This window comes from Electrona antarctica (genome assembly GCF_951216825.1).
Source record: "Electrona antarctica genome assembly, chromosome: 15".
Classification (NCBI taxonomy): domain Eukaryota; kingdom Metazoa; phylum Chordata; class Actinopteri; order Myctophiformes; family Myctophidae; genus Electrona; species Electrona antarctica.
The window spans coordinates 28,415,436-28,435,219 of NC_136796.1; the positions used below are offsets into that span (position 1 = coordinate 28,415,436).

The 19,784-nt window shown below is 42.4% G+C and overlaps 1 protein-coding gene across 2 annotated transcripts; it reads right to left on the bottom strand.

Annotated features, from left to right (window-relative positions):
* Positions 1-1,900: 1,900 nt before the first annotated feature.
* Positions 1,901-18,515, bottom strand: clk2a (CDC-like kinase 2a). Of its 2 annotated transcripts, XM_079523313.1 has the most exons (13): positions 18,275-18,515; positions 16,548-16,753; positions 15,723-16,023; positions 13,884-13,977; positions 13,079-13,145; positions 12,217-12,333; positions 10,349-10,515; positions 8,582-8,676; positions 7,511-7,640; positions 5,308-5,390; positions 4,379-4,458; positions 4,147-4,237; positions 1,901-3,586 (listed from the first exon to the last, which is right to left on the bottom strand). In XM_079523313.1, exons 2-13 carry the CDS (start codon positions 16,751-16,753, stop codon positions 3,398-3,400), a joined length of 1,620 nt encoding a protein of 539 aa, XP_079379439.1. In that variant the 5' UTR covers positions 18,275-18,515; the 3' UTR covers positions 1,901-3,397. The 2 variants fall into 2 exon arrangements, with proteins under 2 accessions (XP_079379439.1, XP_079379440.1); XM_079523314.1 differs by lacking the exons at positions 13,884-13,977; positions 16,548-16,753; positions 18,275-18,515 and having other exon boundaries at positions 15,723-15,862.
* Positions 18,516-19,784: the final 1,269 nt, after the last annotated feature.

Below are 19,784 nucleotides of genomic sequence, written 5' to 3' on the forward strand. Positions count from 1 at the left end.
ATCCAATGTGTCCCTCATAGATATAACAGTACATACGTGTCAGTGGTGTTATCTGCTTGGGTAGAGGCAAAAGGTGTACAACCTCAGTGTCGAGCTGCTTGCTTCAGGTACTCCAAACCTGTGCACGTGTCTCCTCAGTCACGTTGTCCTTATGGGGGACTTATTTACCTGCTTATGCCGCCATCCGGGCAGATTAGTTGAAGACTTAAGCGTTGTTTAATCTCATTAGTGAGAGCGAGGAGTCAGAACCTCTACATGGGCATGGTTCCTCTTCGTTCACATTGTGATCACTGAGGTGACTCATGGATTGAATAGATAACAGACAAAGGGCTATATCTTGCGCCCTTACCCTTAACCCTAAACGTGTCTATGTAGATCGGCTAGTTTAACTATTTTAAAATGTTTGACAAAATAGTAAATAATGGCGAATAAGTTTAGGGATAAGGGGTGGTGCAAGATAGGGCCCCATATCTCTTGAAATCTCTATTGCAGACAGGAATGTGACCATTATGCTTGGAAGGAAGAGGCAGAGGGAGATGTACAGACAGAGACTGAGAATGGTGTCACCCTCTTATTAGAGAGAGAGAGAACCACATGATTGACTTCTTGGGATTTAGCACTTAGGTCAGAGAAGATGAATGACTCTTCAGTGCCAATTGAGAAGCTACTGATGATGACCTGCATGAGATCATTTGGCCATGCTCAACTGCAATATTGTCAATCCAAGAATACAACATAAAGCAGTGAACATTTTTGCTATTATTAATTTAGCAAAAACAAATCCACATTTTTATCATTTTGGCTACAATAGCATCTCTTTGCCTTTGATTTAATGTATCATAATACATCTCTTATTTATAGCACATGCTCCAGTTTGCAGAGGTGACAAGATGTGCAACGGGGAGGAATTACCGACAGATGGAGGGCCGTTTGTGATGATGTGTGGACACACCTGTTGAAGATGAGCTTGCAACCTTGACCTGGTTTGGCGGGGCCGGAGGACTCAACATTCAGGAAGGAAGAATTCACCATCAGAATGGAACGGGCGAGTTCAATAGGCCTGTTACAAGGTGTTTGGAAAGTCCTTACCAGGGACAGGGACACTACAGCGAAACAAGGACTCGTAACATTCGTTCTGTTTTAAACACGTTGAACCTGGCGTACCTATTTTGGACATTCTAGGCAAACATTTTCAAAAACAAATGGCAGATACTTGTAGATCTGTTATTTTTGCCATTTCTGAAAGATGAGGTTTCGCAGCTATAGGGGCTACATTCATAATATGAAGCTACAAATAAGAAAAGCATGTGCCAAAAATATTAAGCCTAAAACATACAGTAATTCCTGTGTTATGGCATAATATAATATACCAGGGCCTTAAAAGGTAGGGCAACAGATAAGGGTCTTCATATATTTCTACATATCTTTTTTATATACACCGGTAATTATATTCTTTATGTACCCCAACTCATAAAAATTACTTAAAATTAAGTTAAATAAAACATTTAAAGAATCATGACATCACAAGTGGAGGACGTTGCTTGTTGTACCTACTGTATTAACTGTACTTGGTACAATATTTGCCTTACATTGCAACTTGCAAGTATCTAACAACTACTAATTCTAATGTTAAATATATAATTAATGTATATTAATACTACAAGTCTTGCAGTCAGGCAGCAGGTAATACTACTTCCAGTAATGGCTTCACAGCCTTGAGTATGGGAAATGTCGGGAGTGGGTCAGGATTAGCTGTGCAAACACAACTTCCAAGCCCTGCCTTTAAAGCGTGACTCCTTTTTTGTCAGGTGTTGGGAGATGTTTTTATATTATATTTTGTTGTCACTCCAACATTTCCACCCCCTCCCCCACCCCCAAAATGGACACCTACAGCAAGTAGTAAGTGAGAAGGACATAAATTTAATTCTACACAATCATACATATATACAGTTTTATAAGGTTTCATCTCATACAAAAAATGAAGAGGTGTACGGTCGGGGAGGGGTGGGATTGTGACTGTTGAGTAATAATAATAATAAATACTGTAAACAGCATCCGTGAGCCGTCTATTGGTTACAAGCCAGAACTGTACGTGTGCTTAATCTCACCAGAGAGACCAGACAAGTCTGATCATCATGTCACATAATGGAATAAAACAAGGCAGTTTATGTTTGGATGCACACGTTTGAAACGGTTCCCAAAAACAGACATTGAGTAAAAGCTACCGAGCGAAACGGGTCACGGAGAAATACATTGTGAAACCATCAATTCAACACCCCCCCACACACCAAAATGTTTGCATAACGTAACAGAAATAAGGTATATCTATCGATAAGTCAGGCTATAGAGGCCTATAGGTGTGGAGTGTCCACCATCGTTATCAATACATTGGCCAAGAACAGTCGGTATGGCTCCTTTGACGTAAAAGATTCAGAACAGTTATATATAAATACACAACTTAAGTGCATGCCAACCCAAAACTGGAAATGCACACCATTGCCAGGGATGCCCATCAGTGTTTTTGTGGCAAATCCTCAAATATCATTTGTGGAAAAATATTTGGTTTGCTTGCTCCTTGATGCGGTGATAGAAAAAAGTTGGAAGTTTGAAGTATGATCCTTAGATGAATGTGGACGGTAAGCATAGGGCTCAACTGGGGGGGGGGGGGGGGGGGGGGGGTCTGCAGACGTCAGTGACTTTCGTTGCATATACGGTCTAAAATGTTTCTAGGTCTTTCATCGACTAGTAGAATCAGGACAGTTTTCAGGTTTAAAAACAGAGTTCAGAAGACAGTGATTAAGTAGTGATTGCTGGGTCTGAATGTTCAGGGTCTTAACATACTGATAGGAGGAACGTTCCGGAAGTTAAGAAGAGGCTGGGAGAAAAAGGAGGGAAAACCGGTAACAGCACTGGAAGTTGAGAATGGGGGGGAAAGGGGTGGGAACCACAGAAAGTAAAAAAAGGAGCATTAGTAAGTCAAGAGGGAAGACTGGAGTTTCTACGGGGCTACGATTTAGCTGGCAGAAAAAAATATCTTGAGAATCTGTCCTCCGATGGCATTGGAAGTCTTTGTGTTACCCCATCCTACAACAAAACCTCAACAAAGCCTCGCTTGTTATGGCTGCAGAGGTGGAAGTCAAGTATGTGTGTGTGTGTGTGTGTGTGTGTGTGTGTACACATTGGGGTGCAGTTAGGGGGGTGACAGGTGAAAAGGAAGATGTCCATGCTTGAATGACCAAAAAAAAAACCCACATCTAGCACCTTCAGACAGAGGAGCCCCAATCAATACACCAGTTCAACAGTTTCCCCTCTTATCTTCTGCTCCACATTTATAAAAACAGAAAACAAAACTCGTTCTCCCTCGGCGGTACAGAGTCTATGGTTGCGTCACTGCGGGTCACCGGCTGATGTCCCGGTTCGCCTCCCAGCTTTTCCCGGCCCCCGAATCGCTCGCCACCCCACCTTCAAAGAACGGGTGTTTGAGGGAGTCGGACAGGGACAGGCGTTTCGACGGCTCATACTCCAACATGCTCTCGATCAGGTCAAACAGCTGGTGGTGATCCTCCGCCTCAGACAGCAGGTACCGCTGGAAGACCAGGAAACCAAGGACAGGAAGAGAGAGCGGAATCACTATTACTATGTTGCATAGAACCTTGCATTCATTTAGTCGACTAAATATCATAAGATTTTAGTCGACTAAATCTACAGTTGATTTAGTGAACCTCCTACATTTCAGTTGACTAAAATGTATTTTGGCAGGCCTTAATGGCTGATTGTGTCTTACATATACTGGATATTTAGCAAACATTTTAGGCTAGTTTTTATTTGACGAAATTGTCAATATATTCTTTGTCATCATCATAGCTTAAGTTTTAATGTAGTTTCCATTTAGTTTATCAGTGAAAAAGGGTAGTCGACGAAATCAACACTGCTTTCATTAGCTTTGTTGTAGGACCCATAATGTGATCTATAGTATGTCATTTTAATGGACAGATTGGGCACTGCACTGGTAGTGGTGGTGGGCGTGATCACTGTTACTAATTGATTGAACAGAGAACACCGTCCTTGCCGCTCAGGGTGTTAACAAGAAAGAGGCATGCTAGTAGCAGCATTAAAACAAGACTGCCATTTTCTCACAGCACTCACCCTTAGAGGTTTACAGTTCTCTCTGACGTATTTTCCAGCTGACGAGCTCTCATCCCAATCCAGACGGCCACGGTAGAAATACTTCTGCTTCCTGCAGAGGACATGTATGTATGTATGCATGTGAGCAGGCGAGCGTGTCTGTAAATGTGTATATACGTAACTGCATTCATAAATATGAGTCTGAGGAAATCAAAAGGCATAGAGTTTAAGGGTGTGTATGCTGATATCTGACCGTGTTTTGCGTATCATCCTGGAGGGAACTGGTCCTAGTATTCTCTCCATCATGGCCAAATGCTCTCTGTTGTCATGGGTCTGAGAAAAACAAATGACACAAATGATCTTGAGGCCTACAAGGCCTTTATCAACTTTTTCTAGTCAACTAGTACAAACAAGGTCAACTAGTGGATTTACTAGTCGACTAGTTGCTTAAAGCCCTAATGTATACAGCTAATATTTTGATCTATTAAGTAACCCAGTGATTCTCAATGTGGGGTCCAGGGACTACCGGGTCCTCGACAGGGTTCCCAGGTAAATTATTGATAGTTAAGAACCAAACAGACCTTTTTGGGTCTGTAACTCCTGTTTGTATACAAGTGGAACCAAATGGACCCCTATCCATTTGTACACTCTCATCAGTTAAATTACCACTGAGGAAAAAATGTGAGCCGAGGCTTAATGCATATTACTGTAAACTGGGGGGGGGCCATGAAATTAAAAAGGTTCAGAATCTGGTTGAGTTTTAACCCATTCTGGACCGGGTTCGTTTTAAGCATGTTACACTTTAGCTATTGAAAAATAGCAGATCTACAAGATCATAGCAAATCGTGAAAATGTGGTGCAAAGCTTTGAATATATATTCTTTCACAGCGAACGTTTTTAACTCATATCTTTACGTCTGGGGAGTCCCCGGAACAACATATTTTCAGATGGGGGTTGGTGGCCAAATACATATAATTGTATGGGTTCTTGACATGAAATTGTTTGAGCGCCACTGACATAGAAACATAGGGCTTTTCAGAAAACTGTCATGATTTAGAAGACATTTTGTAGAATCTGGTCTCAGGTCTAAATGGGTTAAGCAACTGACCAACTAATTATCAACTCCTCTCCTCCACCTAATAGGCAAGGCAAGCAGCTGGAGGCAGTGAGGTGGTGTTCTACCTGGAACAGGGTGAATCCCAGATAGTACTCAAACAGGATACAGCCAATACTCCACACGTCACAGGGCTGGCTCCAACCGAGCTCTGAAGGACAGACGCAGTGAGTCAGTCAACACACTGCATCAATGTGTCACACATATTTAGTACATTTCTTACAATCTTTATTCTTAATGATAAACATTCATTTAAAAAACAGCAAGTTAGAGGTCTTACAGTACGTTTTAACAGCGGGCGAGCATCGGCCGACACATCGCCCAATCGCCCAAAAGATGAATTATTTTTATCTTTTCGGGCGACGTTGCCCCGCACACTTTTCGACCATCGCCCGTTCGCCTGCTATCGCCAGTAGTCGCCGGGTCCCATAGACAAATAATGCACTTCGGGCAAATTCGTCTGGCTGTCGCCGGCTGTTAAAACGTACTGTTAGATGTTTAATTGAAAATAGTCTAATTGACTATTTTCTTTTCTGTAAGCAATTAAAAATATATATATATAAATTAAACAATTGTTATATTGTGTCAATATATTAATTTCTTATTATACCCATTCAGGACAGGAACCCTTTTTGGGGTTCTTGTTGCCATCTACAGTATATAGCAACATTCGGGTACAGGCTTTAGTGTAGACATACAATTGGTCCAACTGTCATTAGACAGTCAGACCAATTAGTTTAAGGACTAAACTAATTGGTTGGTATACTACCCACCAATTAGTTTAGTCCTTAAACCAGAAACCTGGCCTGGGCCATGGCTCAATGGTCCAGGCACCTTGGCTGGTAAGCCAGTCTGGCAGTGTGCCGCGGGTTCGACTCCCGATCCTGACAGCCTTTACTGCATGTCTTCCCCCCATCTCTCTCCCTATTTCCTGTCAGCCTACTGTCTGTCCCTCCATAAAAAAAAAAAAAAAAAAAAAAGGCGAAAGCCACAAAAAAAAACATAAAAACCCCCCCAAAAAACCCCAGAAACCTATATGCCATTTAGGTCGAAATCATGATATAACTTTATGTTGTGATAATAAGCAGCAGTAACCTCAGTCAACTACATGTCTTCTGTTCCGTGTGCAACGCACTGCCGCCGCCCACAACCACATGCGGTGTTGGATGAAATAAAGTCAATGATAGCTATCGGTGCCTGTGATACGAACGGGTAACGGGGCGGGTAACGGGTCCAATTTTTGATGGGCGGGGCGGATCTGGTTTCGAGTTTTATATAAATCAGTGTAACGGGCGGGTTGCGGAACTGATGTTTGACGGGCCGGGCAGGTGCGGGTTTCGGAAATTGGACCCGTGCAGGACTCTGATCTGCGTGTGCATCCCGCAACAGTCTGCCAACAGTCCTAAATGGGTTAAGTAGACAGGTAATACAGGCTATTGAACAGTGAGCCAGTCATTGAAAGGAAACCGGGTCACTCTGCCTCTCTATAGTATGAGTAGAAACACAATATTTGTACACTGAAGAATGTAGAGTTTGAAGCTGAAACAGCATCCCTAAAGCTAAGAGTAGATCAAGACCCTACACAATGACATAACAGGGCAAAAGTCACAGTAATCTACTCCCATCACTAACTCCCATCACATGTTGCACCGAGTGCCTCCAAAGCTGATCAGAGCTAATCATGTGTCTACCCTGCCTGGGAGGGGGGAGACGTGAGTCTGTAGATCCAAACTAATGTGACAGGTTAGTGCTGGAACAGCATGTCAAAGACAACAAACCAGATTCACAGATTGATCATTTGGGTGACTCTCTTTCAGAGTGATCTGATAATTGTGATAACAGGGTTATAATGACTGAGCACATTCAGTGTGCTTGATGTTACTTTGACAGGACAACATTTTAATCGTTTTATCCTGTAATCTGGACCCTTTGCTAAGATCCACCCACTCCACTCTGCCAGCCTGTGCTTCTCACCCATTTGCATGTTAAATGACGGGATTTCTCCATATAAAATAGATCATAATTTCATTAGCTAGAGCTTCAAAATGTCATTCTAAATCTAGTCAACAAGGCCTGCAGTAGGCTATGCAGTATGCACATCATTTCAATCAGGGTTCCCACTTCCCACACATTTTTACCAATGAATTTCCCAAACGTATCCCAAACTTTTCCAGAATATTTAAACCAATTTCCAGGCCTATATAACAATCATGCAGCGCAATAATGCGTTCTGTATCGGATCGCAGCATTCGTATTTCAAAGTGCACTCACCAAGTATGACTTCGGGGGCACGGTAGTGCCGCGTGGAAACGATGGTGCTGTGGTGCTCGTGGTCGAAGGTGGCACTGCCAAAGTCCACCACCCTCACGTCTGTGCTCTTCACAGTCCTCTCGTCTCGCTTCTGGTGAAGAGGAACACTTGGAAGTTAGACCGTAGATACAATATACCAGTCTCTCCATAAAGTATGTAAAACCATGACCACTTAAATACTTGATACTTAGTCAATTTGAAACGTACAAAAATTATATAGTTAAATGAAATAAACTAAACCGGTGCCCGGCTGTAGAGCAGAGTCGGTAACGATGGAAGTTGGAGATTCAATACCCATTGTACCCGTGTCAGAGTACCCGTTCCACCCATCTGTCTGTGTCCCTTTTATGCCCATATATTGAGATTTCTGTATCTATCTCACTGTGTCCCTTTATTCTTATATACTGTATGGAGTTTTGTGTCAGGCATGCCAAAATATGAAGTGTCAGAACAGGCCAGCTCCATATATGGAGATATAGGGGTGATCAGGTCCACTCCAGAGCCTGTGCAGAAGCTTTTGTGCCGGTTCTGGACAACTTATATAACTTCATTGCAGTCCTTTTGATAGACATTCCAAACTATGCATGCAAGCAAATAATGTTTATTCATGATTTCTTCAGGCAGCAAAAATTTCCATTCAGGACAAACCTGAATATAAAAAACCAGGCGCTGCAAAAACTGTAGTCCCCCAGTGACTCTGATCCTGCATTTTTATTTAGCAGTAAGGGAAAGCACTATGAAAACCTGGTGAAGGCTGGCAAGCCCGTCCTACACTACAGGCACTTTGACAGGTAGAGTAGAGTGTCTGTCTTTTTTTCTGTCACCCAGAAAATGCATTTTGATCATTGGTTCTTTAGTTATGGACCGTTGAATAAACCTTGTTTCGTCGAAAAACTTAATCTGGGAAAAGAATCAAGAGTAAAATATTTATACATTGAGGCGGATGGAGATCATTTCCAGTCAGGGTTAGGGCGCCTAGCAACGTGTTAAAATAGTTACTCTCCTGTTACTCTATATGTCCTACTTTCTCACCTTCTCTACATTATAGGTCATTGTGAAGTCTGAGTTGACAAACAGGATGTTCTCTGGCTTCAGGTCTGTGTGCGTCAGCTTGTTGTCATGGAGAACTACGGATGGGAGAGAAGAGAAATTAAATATAAAGAAATATGTAAATATTATCTGAAAAACAAATAAATCCCCCTTAATAATACCAATTGGTATTGTATTTCATATCGTTGATTAGTCACCTTTACAAAGAGGTACAGCTTGTAAGGACAAGGCATTCGTGGAATGAGGAACACAGCTAAATGTGTGGGTAGCGCCGCCAACACATTTGTCCAAAAAAAACACCAAAAACCACATTGGCTGACTTGCAACAAATCCTGGTTGAGGAATGAGATGCCATCCCACAGGAAAATGTGGCTAGGTTGGTGAGCAGCATGAGGTGGTGGTATCAAGCCGTTGTGTCCCCTGTACAAAGTTCCACAGAGGAACTTATAGAATTTCCCACCAGTACAGTTTCCCGGGTTTTATGGCATTCCTGAAGTGGGTGTGTCAGCAATACTTCACTGACAATGTGCAAGTTTGGCAGTCATTTCTAACCAACATGTCGTTTTTACTCATCTTTCAAGACCCACAGAATATTTAATTTGCTCTCTCATCAGGGAAAAAGTGTTTTGGCAGTTGAATACAGCTTGTTTTCACCAAAAACAGGCTGGGATTGTTTTAGATCATATTATTTCCGGGTGTACTCATCTTCAGAATTAAGAGGGTTCAATTGGATTCAGAAACTGTGGTTTGCATAAAAGTTCTGCACCTTTCCTCTATTCACAAATGATTGGCTCAAAAGATAAATTCCCTTGAAAACACACGCTGTGAATTTACCTGGCCTTTGACCCATGTAATGTTTTTCAGTGGCACAAACTGGGGACATTTGATACGGTTGATGAATTGCACTACAAGCTCATAGCACGGCACCGAGTGCCACGCTACAAGCTTGTAGTTCTATTTTTTTTTATCCTGAAAATGTGGTGCAAATCTTTGAATATATATTCTTTTGAGTTTTTAAAGGACAACTTTAGTTTTTTTCAACCAAGATTCATGTTTTAGGTTGTTATTAGAGAAAGTAAAAGATGAGTGTTCATTTTTTTTCATTTGCTGCTTTCTTTCGTTTATTCGAGCATGGGGCTAAATATGTATTATTTCACAAAATTTTCTAGCGATTTATTTTTGTATTATTTAATATAGTCCTACTAGACCCCAAGAAATTACATCTGGCCACAAAAGATCACGAGATCTACTGAATGTGTCAAACTGACACATTCAGGTGGCTTCCCCCCAGTAGGCTACCTTCACATTCAGTAGATCCTGTGATCTTCTGTGAACAGATGTAATTTCCTGGAGACTATAGTAAATAATAAAAAAATAAATCGCCATAATATTGTGTAAAAAAAAACATATTTAGCCCCATGCTCGAATGCCCCCGCCCCGTCAAAAACAGCTAAAATCCCTAAAACGACTCATCTTTTACTTTCTCTAATACATGAACCTTGGTTGAAAAAAACTAAAGTTGTCCTTTAACTCAAAACCTTGCTTCGCGGGGGTACCTGTAACAACATATTTTCAGATGGGGGTCGGCAGCCAATTTCAAAAAGAATTCTGGGGTCCTTGACATGAAATCATTTGAGAACCACTAATATAGAAACATGGGATTTCCAGAAAACTGGCAGGATTTAGAAGGCATTTGTAGAATCGTCCTCAGGTTTAAATGGGTTAATTGGTTGAAGAGCGAGGACTTACATTTAACGGCCAGGCAGAGTTGATAGGCCATGTGTCGGACCTGGCTGATGGAGTAGGGGAGATAGTTGTTCTCCTTCAGGAAGTCAAAGGTGCTCAGAGCCAGCAGCTCAAAGGAGAGGCACATGTGTCCGTGGTAGTCGAACCAGTCATACATCTGAACACAAAGGCTGTGGAGAACAGAGAGGTTCGACTATGACAAATTGCATAAGATCTGCATCATAAGACCAATAATAACCATGATGTGGCATGTGATGCCCCATCTTAAATCAATTAACTTACTACATGCGCATAACTTACTGAAAGACATGAAATTCTAATTTGCGAGTACCGGTATTTAATTTCCATGTCATGATGTTATTTCCTAGTGAAACAGGAGTTATGCAAGTCTCGGTGATGGAGGGTGCGGGTGGCTTGGTTGAATGCTCGATTCTGATTGGTCAATCGCTGAATTCAGTGGCGTGTTATTTCTTGATAGTCCGCTCTGTTCTATAACAGACTGCTGTCTAATCAAAGCCTCAGAGCACCTGCTGCGCTGCTAGGATTTTATGCTGTAGCCAACATCACATCCATGTAAACAAACACAACATTTAATTTACAACTAAACATTGCTCTCAAGAATGTTTTTGAAAACATTTGAAGCGAGAAATAGACGATGCAGTAACCGAAAATGTATTCTATTTGATCAACTCACTTCCCTGTTTTCCAAGGCGACTGTGCTGCAGCTGGGCAGACGGCCAGCACGACACTTAAGGTATACTTTCAAATCATTAAGGTCTCCACACACCGGGCACGAATTCGGATTTTTAAGCAGCGTTTCTCCATCGGTTTTCCGAAAGAAACGTGGCCGGTGTGCAACCACCTTTACCGTACGCAAGGAAATACCTCGATTTGTTTTGACCTTTGGCTACAATTTTAAGGTATAAATAAAGTAACCGTGTCAACAACTATAGTATCGCCACGTCATAAATGATCCCTTGCATAATTAAAACGTTTTGGACCTATTCCCTTATTTTTCTCATGGACCTATGCCATCCAAAATGTATTATACACAGCAGCCTCTCTCACATCAAGCCTGTGTGACTCTCTTTCTCTGTCCATCTCTCAGCTGTTAACGCTCCGCCTCCTCCCAATGAAAAGTGCCTTCTCAGTTATTTGTGTTTACTGCACACTGCACAGATTACGTTGTCCAAGTTGCTACCACAGGTGTTTTCCGAAGTAAGCCTGAATAATGATGATGTCCCGTTCTTTCAATGAATGCAATATTTATGCTTCATTTATACTCCGTCATTACAATGGCATAAAACAACTCCACTGTCTCAGTCAACGTCTGGTGTAGTATGTTGTGCATTCCTGGTCGCATGGATGAGTTTAATGCATCCTTTTGGAATAGTATGCACCAAAGTCACGGGAAGCACAACAAAAACACTGTCCAACACTGAATTGTCAACATAATTGTGTTGTCATTGGGGAGATTTCTACGATCGCAACATGTTACACATAGTGCCATACTGAGGAAGTGAACGACAGAGAACTCTGAGAAGAGAGGCGGAGAGAAAGAGTGCAATGGCGTCATAATATTGGTTGAAATTGCATTTATGTTTTTGCGTGACAGGTCGTGATGGAAATTGTTGTGAGCTTGTAGATGTGCCATTTTCGCCATTTTGGAAGATATGAAAGTTACAAATGTGTTACATTTGTACCTTTGTTTGTTTGTTTTTACATGCCCAAAATAGGGATGCCAGGGTTAATGTGGTTTAAGGAGAGCAGTTGTGTCTTTGACATATTTTAGAATAAAGCTCTTTGGGTATACTGAAAAGAATGAGACTGTAATGGAAAGTGCAACAACCAGTACTGATGTCTGTTCTCACTGTTTATTTTCCGGGTCTTTTTCGTTGATTCTCTCCAGGACGTTGATCTCCAGTCGAGCTGCCTCCTTGTACTTCTCCACATTCTTAATGATCTTCAGGGCGACATGGCTTCCACCCCTGTGGAGCACATCATCAGTGTGGACCAAAATAGATGCATGCAACGGTACACCTCACGTGGATTATACTCATATGACCTCTTTCACCACACCCTGCACGCATGCACACACACACACACACACACTCTCACAAGGGATTAATCACAGGCCCCGAAGAGTGGGACAGATCATTTCTAAAATGTTCCATGTTACATTTTGATGTCACTTGACTTCCCACCCACAACACAGTAAATAGAAACAAATCCAGAACGCTGACCTGAGACACACATCAGTAGTCAAATTATTTCATTATGCTAAGCAGATTACTTTGTAGAACAGAAAAGAGAACAGGTTTCTCCAGTTTCAACGCCAAGACAGGGAGACAGACAGAATTGGCATTAGGGAATTACGAAAAGGCCTTGACCATTTAAATAAAATAGCTTAAAATAGCTGGTTTGTCAGCAAAAAGACAGAGCCAGTTTGCAGAGGTTTGCAGCACCTTACTTAGCACCTTGCTTACAGTAATTATATCAGGCATATTTGCCTGCATTATATAATTATTGATACCATTGTCTGAGAGTTCTTTTGATTCTGAAAATGTACTAATGTCAGAAGTAGAACAGACTAAAGCACAAGTAGTATACCAGCATGTGACTAGTCTTAAATAGCCACATCAGAGAGATCCTGTAATGGAAGGTGTAAGCAGCAGCACCCCTGGAGAGACTGAGGGAGAAGTGAACAACTGCCGTTATTCTATGGGTACACACCTGCGATGGTCAACGCACTGCATCACCCTCCCGAAGGTGCCTTCCCCCAGAGTACTGACGATCTCATCTGCAAGACACGACAGACAAAGAAGGGCGAGAAAGAGAGGGGGAGTAGAGTAACAGAAGAATTAGAGATGCTGGACCAAAAGAAACAGTGTCACAAAAAATGCAAAGTGAAGACAGGCGTATCAATGCTAGCGCCCATCCCCTCCCCAATCCGCTGCCTATTCATATTGGCAGGTTTGAAGCGCTGTGAGGCACTCTAGCATAATAACCTTTCAAAGCACTAACGATAAATGATGTGAAGAGGTGCAGTTAACAGTGCTCCCTTCATGGTGACCAATTAGAGCCTATGAAATTTAGAGCACTTTTATTGAGATGCAGTTTTTGCCCAAAGGGACATGGCGGGGGTGGGGGGGTAAAGTGTATTAAGTCGACAGAAATCTAACATGACTTGCATTGGATGTAAACCTAAAAGTCTCATGATGATGAAAAGTGTACATGTAGATAGTGTCTAAATGGTGTGCATTATTATTCTTGACTGTCATACGTCCTGCAACGTAATTTTAAAAAGAAAAACGTTCCACAGCTAAGAAATCCTAAAAACAAAGTAAAACAAATAAAATCAGGATATCTATAATCCTCTTCCAAAATTCTTGCAATCCACCCTTGCTTTTTCAGCCAGGGCGAACAGCATTCTAGCAAGGCATCATCATCATCAGGCACTCCCCTGTCATGTTAAAATGCTCTATGCTTTTTATACTCATATGGAGAAGGGTTACGATAGAGTAGTGGCAGTGAGTACATCTCTCTTGCAGGACGTCCCCCGTCCGACAGATCAGGTGCCCTTCCTCGTCGTCCCTCACAGCACTCGGAGCCCGCGTCCGGCTGTCGCTCCGCTGTGTTCAGACCCCCAAACGCCATCAGCAGGTCACGACACGACCGAGGGGGTCGAGGCGAGGGCGTGTTTTCGAGGGGCCAGCCGTAGCCACGGCGTCAGGCGACACAGGTAGAGGAGGAGGGAGGAGGAGGGTGGTGTAGGTTGTAGTTGATGTAGTGGTTGTATGGTGGCCATGGGGCGATTCACGCGTGACACCACGTGAAGGAAATATATAACGATAGGAATATAGTGCAAGGGACACAAGTCAAAGATCACATTTCTCTTCCTGTGCTCCTCTCCCCCTCTACCTTTTCAACCACAGCTGTTTACAGACAAGGAAGCAACCGGCACATCCATTCATCAACGCAGAAACCAAAACAAACACAATGAATGGCACAGCTAATTAAGGAACTTATCAGACGGCCTTCTCAGATTAATCAAAACTGCTATCCAAGATGGCAAACAGATTCTGACGATCATTGGCAGTCAAGCAGGAAATACTAAAACCTAAACCATGAAAATCCACCCATTGCTTACATCTAAGTTATACTAAATACACCAGTGTGGACATTACCAACCCCACGCATATAAAATAAAGCAAGCTATTAACTAAATATGAAAACAAAATGTATAAGAAAATGTAAAGCAATATTTCACTTTGGTAGAACGTTGTCATTTTTCCCCCCCATTTCATTGCACAGCCCAGTTAATTATTTTTCCTTTTCATTAGAACCTGGCAACAGGTAATCATTCGGATAAGACTGCATCGAGTTTGTCCTTTGCAGGAAGATGAGCTCTGAGAGAAACCAAATGAAGCCTCCTGCTACCCTCTTGCTTTGCGTATAGGTTATTAATATTGCACTTACAGCATGGAGAAAGTTCCGGTAAATTGTCAGTTTTGTTGTAGACTAGTTGTCTATTATTTCGTTTAGGGATCAGAGTTAGTTATTTAAAATGCCATAAATGACAACCGCATGAGGACTATTTCTCACCTTAATGTAACCAGAAATGAAACCAGAAAATGACATCCCAAATGAAACCAGTTTTTGTTGGGAGACAAAAATAGAGATTGTGTGTCCAGACATCATTAGCTTTAGCACCGGACAGCAGCCTGTCACCTGCAGGAGGGTGGAGCCAAAATAAACCGAGTAGAGGCGAGGCAATCTCATAAATACCATTACACTTCTTGCCTTATGATTAACCTTCATATGTTTTAACTGTTCCCAATATTTACAAGTGAAAACCAGCAGAAAATAAATGAACTATCATCTAGTTCTACTTTTCCCTGTTAAATGGATGTATAACAGATGAACGAAGAAAGAGTAGGATCTAGGACATTATACCACGTCTCCAGCCAGAAACAAAGCGGGAACGCCAATACAATTTGTTGACCCACCGGTCAGCCACAGAGTTTCTAACATGTATGTCAGCAAGCAAATGTGGGTTGATGATTCATGAAATGCTAATGGAGCATTGGAGGCATATGCGCACTTCTAAAACAATAACAACGTTCAACCCAAACTGAAATAACACTTGGATTTCTATTCTCTTTTTTTAACCTGCTGACAGAGCAAAAAACAAACAAACAAAACAAAACAAAAAGATTGTGCTACTTACCAAGTCCAGGAGCTGTGAACAAGAAAGGGTTAAAGAGAGGGAGAGACAGAAAGACCTGAACAACAGAGAGAAGGAGAGGGAGATGGAAGCAGACAGTAGGAGTAAAAGGGGGGGTTAAAACAACAGCTTGGGTTGGGTTCTACTCACCGAGGATGATGCACTATAGGACCTGGATCTACGACGCCTTCGTTTGTGCTTACGCCTGCTGCCTTTCCGTCGGTACGACTCCTCGCGCTCGCGCTCCCTCTCCCGGCCGCCGGCGGCACGGCGGTAGTCGAACATGTTGGGCGAGAACTCGCGTGCTGGGTAGAAGTTTTCGCCGCCGGCGCCTGCGACGTGAGGCTGCCGTTCCCTGTCCCGCTCCCTGCTGTGCTCCAGTCGCCGGTATCCCTCGCAGCATCTCCTGTCGTACAGCCGGCGCTCTACTGACCGATTGTCGTAGCTGCGGCTGCGGTGGAGAGAGAAGCGTTGTTTCTCAGGAGGACAAAATGGATGCCTGGGGTTTAACCCATACTGGTGTTTTAAGCATTACGTTATACTTTAGCGGTTGAAAAATAGCAGATCTACAAGCTCATAGCACGGCTGCCGCGCTACGAGCTTGTAGATCTGCTATTTTTGAAAAATCGTGAAAATGTGGTGCAAATCTTCTAATGTATATTATTTCAGAGTGAACGTTTTAAACTCAAATATTTGCTTCTGGGGGGGGGGTCCCTGGAACATCATATTTCCAGGGACCGGGGGTCGGCGGCCAAATACATACTCGACATGAAAATGTTTGAGAACGAATTTTTCAGAAAACGTTCTGTTTTTTAGAATCGTCCTCAAGTCTAAATGGGTTTAAAACCCGACCTCAGGCCACACAACAGTTCCAAAACAAGGGTCTGCAGATTTTATACATTTTGTATAACATTAACTAGGACCTTCAGATGCAAGTAAATGCATCTTGAAAAGCACAGCAAAGACATAGTCTACCTCCTTGTGCGTGCATAGCTTCCTTCCTGTCTTTGTCCGCGACCCCTTCTGTCTCTCTCTCGGTCTCTGTCCCTCTCCCTTTCTCTGTCGCTGCTCGAGGAGACGGAAGGTGACCTCCGCCGCCTTCGTCCTCTGTCCCTGTAGCGGTCCTGGTAGCTGCTCCGGCTGTCTCTTTCCGAGGACGAGTAGCGTCTTGTGTGAGGCATCTGGGAATGTTTAAAAAAGGTGAGACAGAGACAAATCCTTACTCTTACAGGTCATGGCTTTTTTTTTAAATGGTGTGTGTGCACTTGTGTCAAGGGAGAGTGTAACATTGAGCATCGGTTGGTGGATAGACACGCATATGGTTTGGTTAAAAGACACGGGTAAAGCGATGAAAACGCATTTCTATGGTCAAAATAGAGAGCCCTCTATTTACACTACACCAGAGCCATAGAGTAAGACAGAGTTACGCAAACTCCGTTCACTTCATGGATCCAGTCCAATGGCGGCTCTTCTACATAGACTTCTATTGAATGGGGACAACCGGAAGTATTGCATGGGGACAACCGGAAGTTTACCGGAAGTTTACGGAATGCATTGGGGTCTATGGGCTCGCGGAGTACATGAACTGCCCCCTCAATATCACAACTCTATTAGATGGCTCTGCACTACACCATATAAATGCACAACAAAGTAAAAAGGGTAGAACAGGGCTGAGAAAGAATGTATGTAAAATTAAACTTTGTGGCTAAAACAAAAAAGGGTAAGCAGCAACATCATTCATGAGCTTTGTGGCCATCGCTGGACTGCTTAAGAAGGTTCTATAACTTTAAAGGGTTATACTTTTATCCAGGGGTTCTCAAAAGGTAGATCATGATCTATCAGATCACAAAGGCTGTTCAGGTAGATCACATGCCAAGGAAAAAAGGCCACTTGAATGTGACTTCATTGATTGATATCATATAGGGCCAGTCAGTTCGAACCCACAATGTAATTGTGGATGTTCACAAACGTCAGTAGCATTTCAAAGTTATATAAAACAAAACCAATTCCATTTTACCTCTCTATTTCCCATTCCGAGTGTGTTTGTCTTATTATATAACGCCAGCGCCGCTATTCCAAAGCCAATTCAGGTACATTTTAAAACTATTTTCAGCAATGGGATAATTATTTTTTGGGGTGGGTAGATTTTGTTGAGCTGGTCAGTTTTAAAGTAGATATCAAGTCAAAATTGCTTTAATCTAATGAATACATACAGTACTTAATCTAATGAAACCTGAGTCTATTTAAGGACTGACTGAAGGCGCTTCGTGCAAACGCCCTGATGTTTGTTTTTGTTAATATTTTTGGCTTACAAAATAACTCATCAACCACTGTGTGACTGGTGGGTGAACCACACGTCCTGATATAATAAATAACGCTACATGATTATTTTTCATATCTCTGTGTTATCAAGCCAGAGCTGCATGCTAATGCTAACGTCGGATACCGTTTTAACATCAGTGCATCGCCACCAACCTAAGCCTAAATATGCCACAGCCAAGTACAATTAACAGTAATAAGTTATACTGTTAGTAAACAGCAGAGGAATGTCTTTACTGCAGTGCTCATAGCCAGGATAGCTCGATTAGCTAACGTAGCTGATTTGACCGCCATCTTAGTTTACCAGCTAACGTTAGCGAAAAGGCTAACGATTTAGCTTCTCTGCTTTTGATCATCCGAGTACGAATTAACGTCACATTTACCGTTTTAGCCGGGAGGCCTGTATGTTTGTCCCACAAGAAATCCGTGGCTGCGTTTCTGCCCAGTTTCTTCGGTTCTTCTCGTTTTGGCTTGTTGTTGATGCTAGCAGACGGCTAGCTTGTTAGTCTGCTGGTACAGCTAGTTCTTCTGGATCTGAGCGAGTAGCAGCGCTACACCAAAATTGGTGACACATCTAATTCAGTGACCCCAGAGGTCGCTATTGGAGAAACAAAATGTTTAAAGGATGGAATTTGTACTTCGCCAACTTGCCTTGCGAATAATTATATAACTATATAATACATAGATCTATATAAAAAGACTAGAACAAGTAGTTAATTTGAAATACCGCTACTGCTATCATACAGTTGGACAGTGGCAGTGCCTAGACAACTTCACTACGCGATCTCTGGCGTGAGATGATTGCATGATTCTTTATGGAACCAATGTCGGTGTAACATGATGGGTACCTAATAAGGCTCTGCCTCATACGCGATGTACCTGCACCGCCCCCGCCCCCTTCCAGCGGAGAACGTGCAGTGCTGTAGTTCAGAACGTAAACAAGCATCAACCCATCAAGCCTGCATGGTGGCATAACATTGCTCTGTTGCCTGCAGCTGGAGAGTTCGTGACACGTTGTGAACATGATTTTAGCATATGATTTTTAGCAGATTTAGCACACCGGTATGTAGTTATTTGAAAACTATCAGTCTTTCTCTAGGCTATACAAAACGCTATTCATCTATAAGGATGGTCCGTCTGACTCTGACAGATTGACGATCTACGCTTTATACTTAAGTCCTTGCAATAAGCAATAATGTACTTATAAAGATGTTTAAATTAAGTTTTAATAAGACTAAAGTGTCTCCATAAACACGTTTGTTAGACAGTTATAAGCACAAGAAATGTATTAACACTAAAGACTGCTTAAGAATGTTGATAAAAGCTTAAGCTTTTAATATGCTACTTATAATTTATAATAGTTTTTATGGTGAAGGAATAAAAGCTTTCACACTTGGAGCTTTGTTTCTGAGTCTGCTCTTTATATCCTCCTACCATCTCCCTTCATGCACGCTGTCCTTACTTACAGCAACAATAACCACTCAAAACGGTACTATTCTTTCATGTTGATTCAAACCCAGGTCCTCCAAAGAAGTGCTGACATTTTTACCATTTTCCCCTTTGGTCCTCCCCAACAACAGGTAATGTCTGATGAAGAGCTAGTAGTCTCGAAACATCACATCCAATGATGGTAACTGTAAAGGAACCAACCCAGTGTGCAGACTTTATACTTTTTAGACCAAATAACATAGCAACTCATAGCGCCTCCAAGCAGACTCAAGTCCCGCCACCCCTACAAGGCAGCACAAGAGATGCTCAATTCCACTTCTGAAGACATCTCCAGAGATGCCTGGCTGGCAGCAGCCTGGAAGCAGGAGTGGGAGTCAGGCGGGCCCTCCCGCATCCATCGCTACATATGGGACCCAGGAGATGGGACCATAGGAGACAACCTGC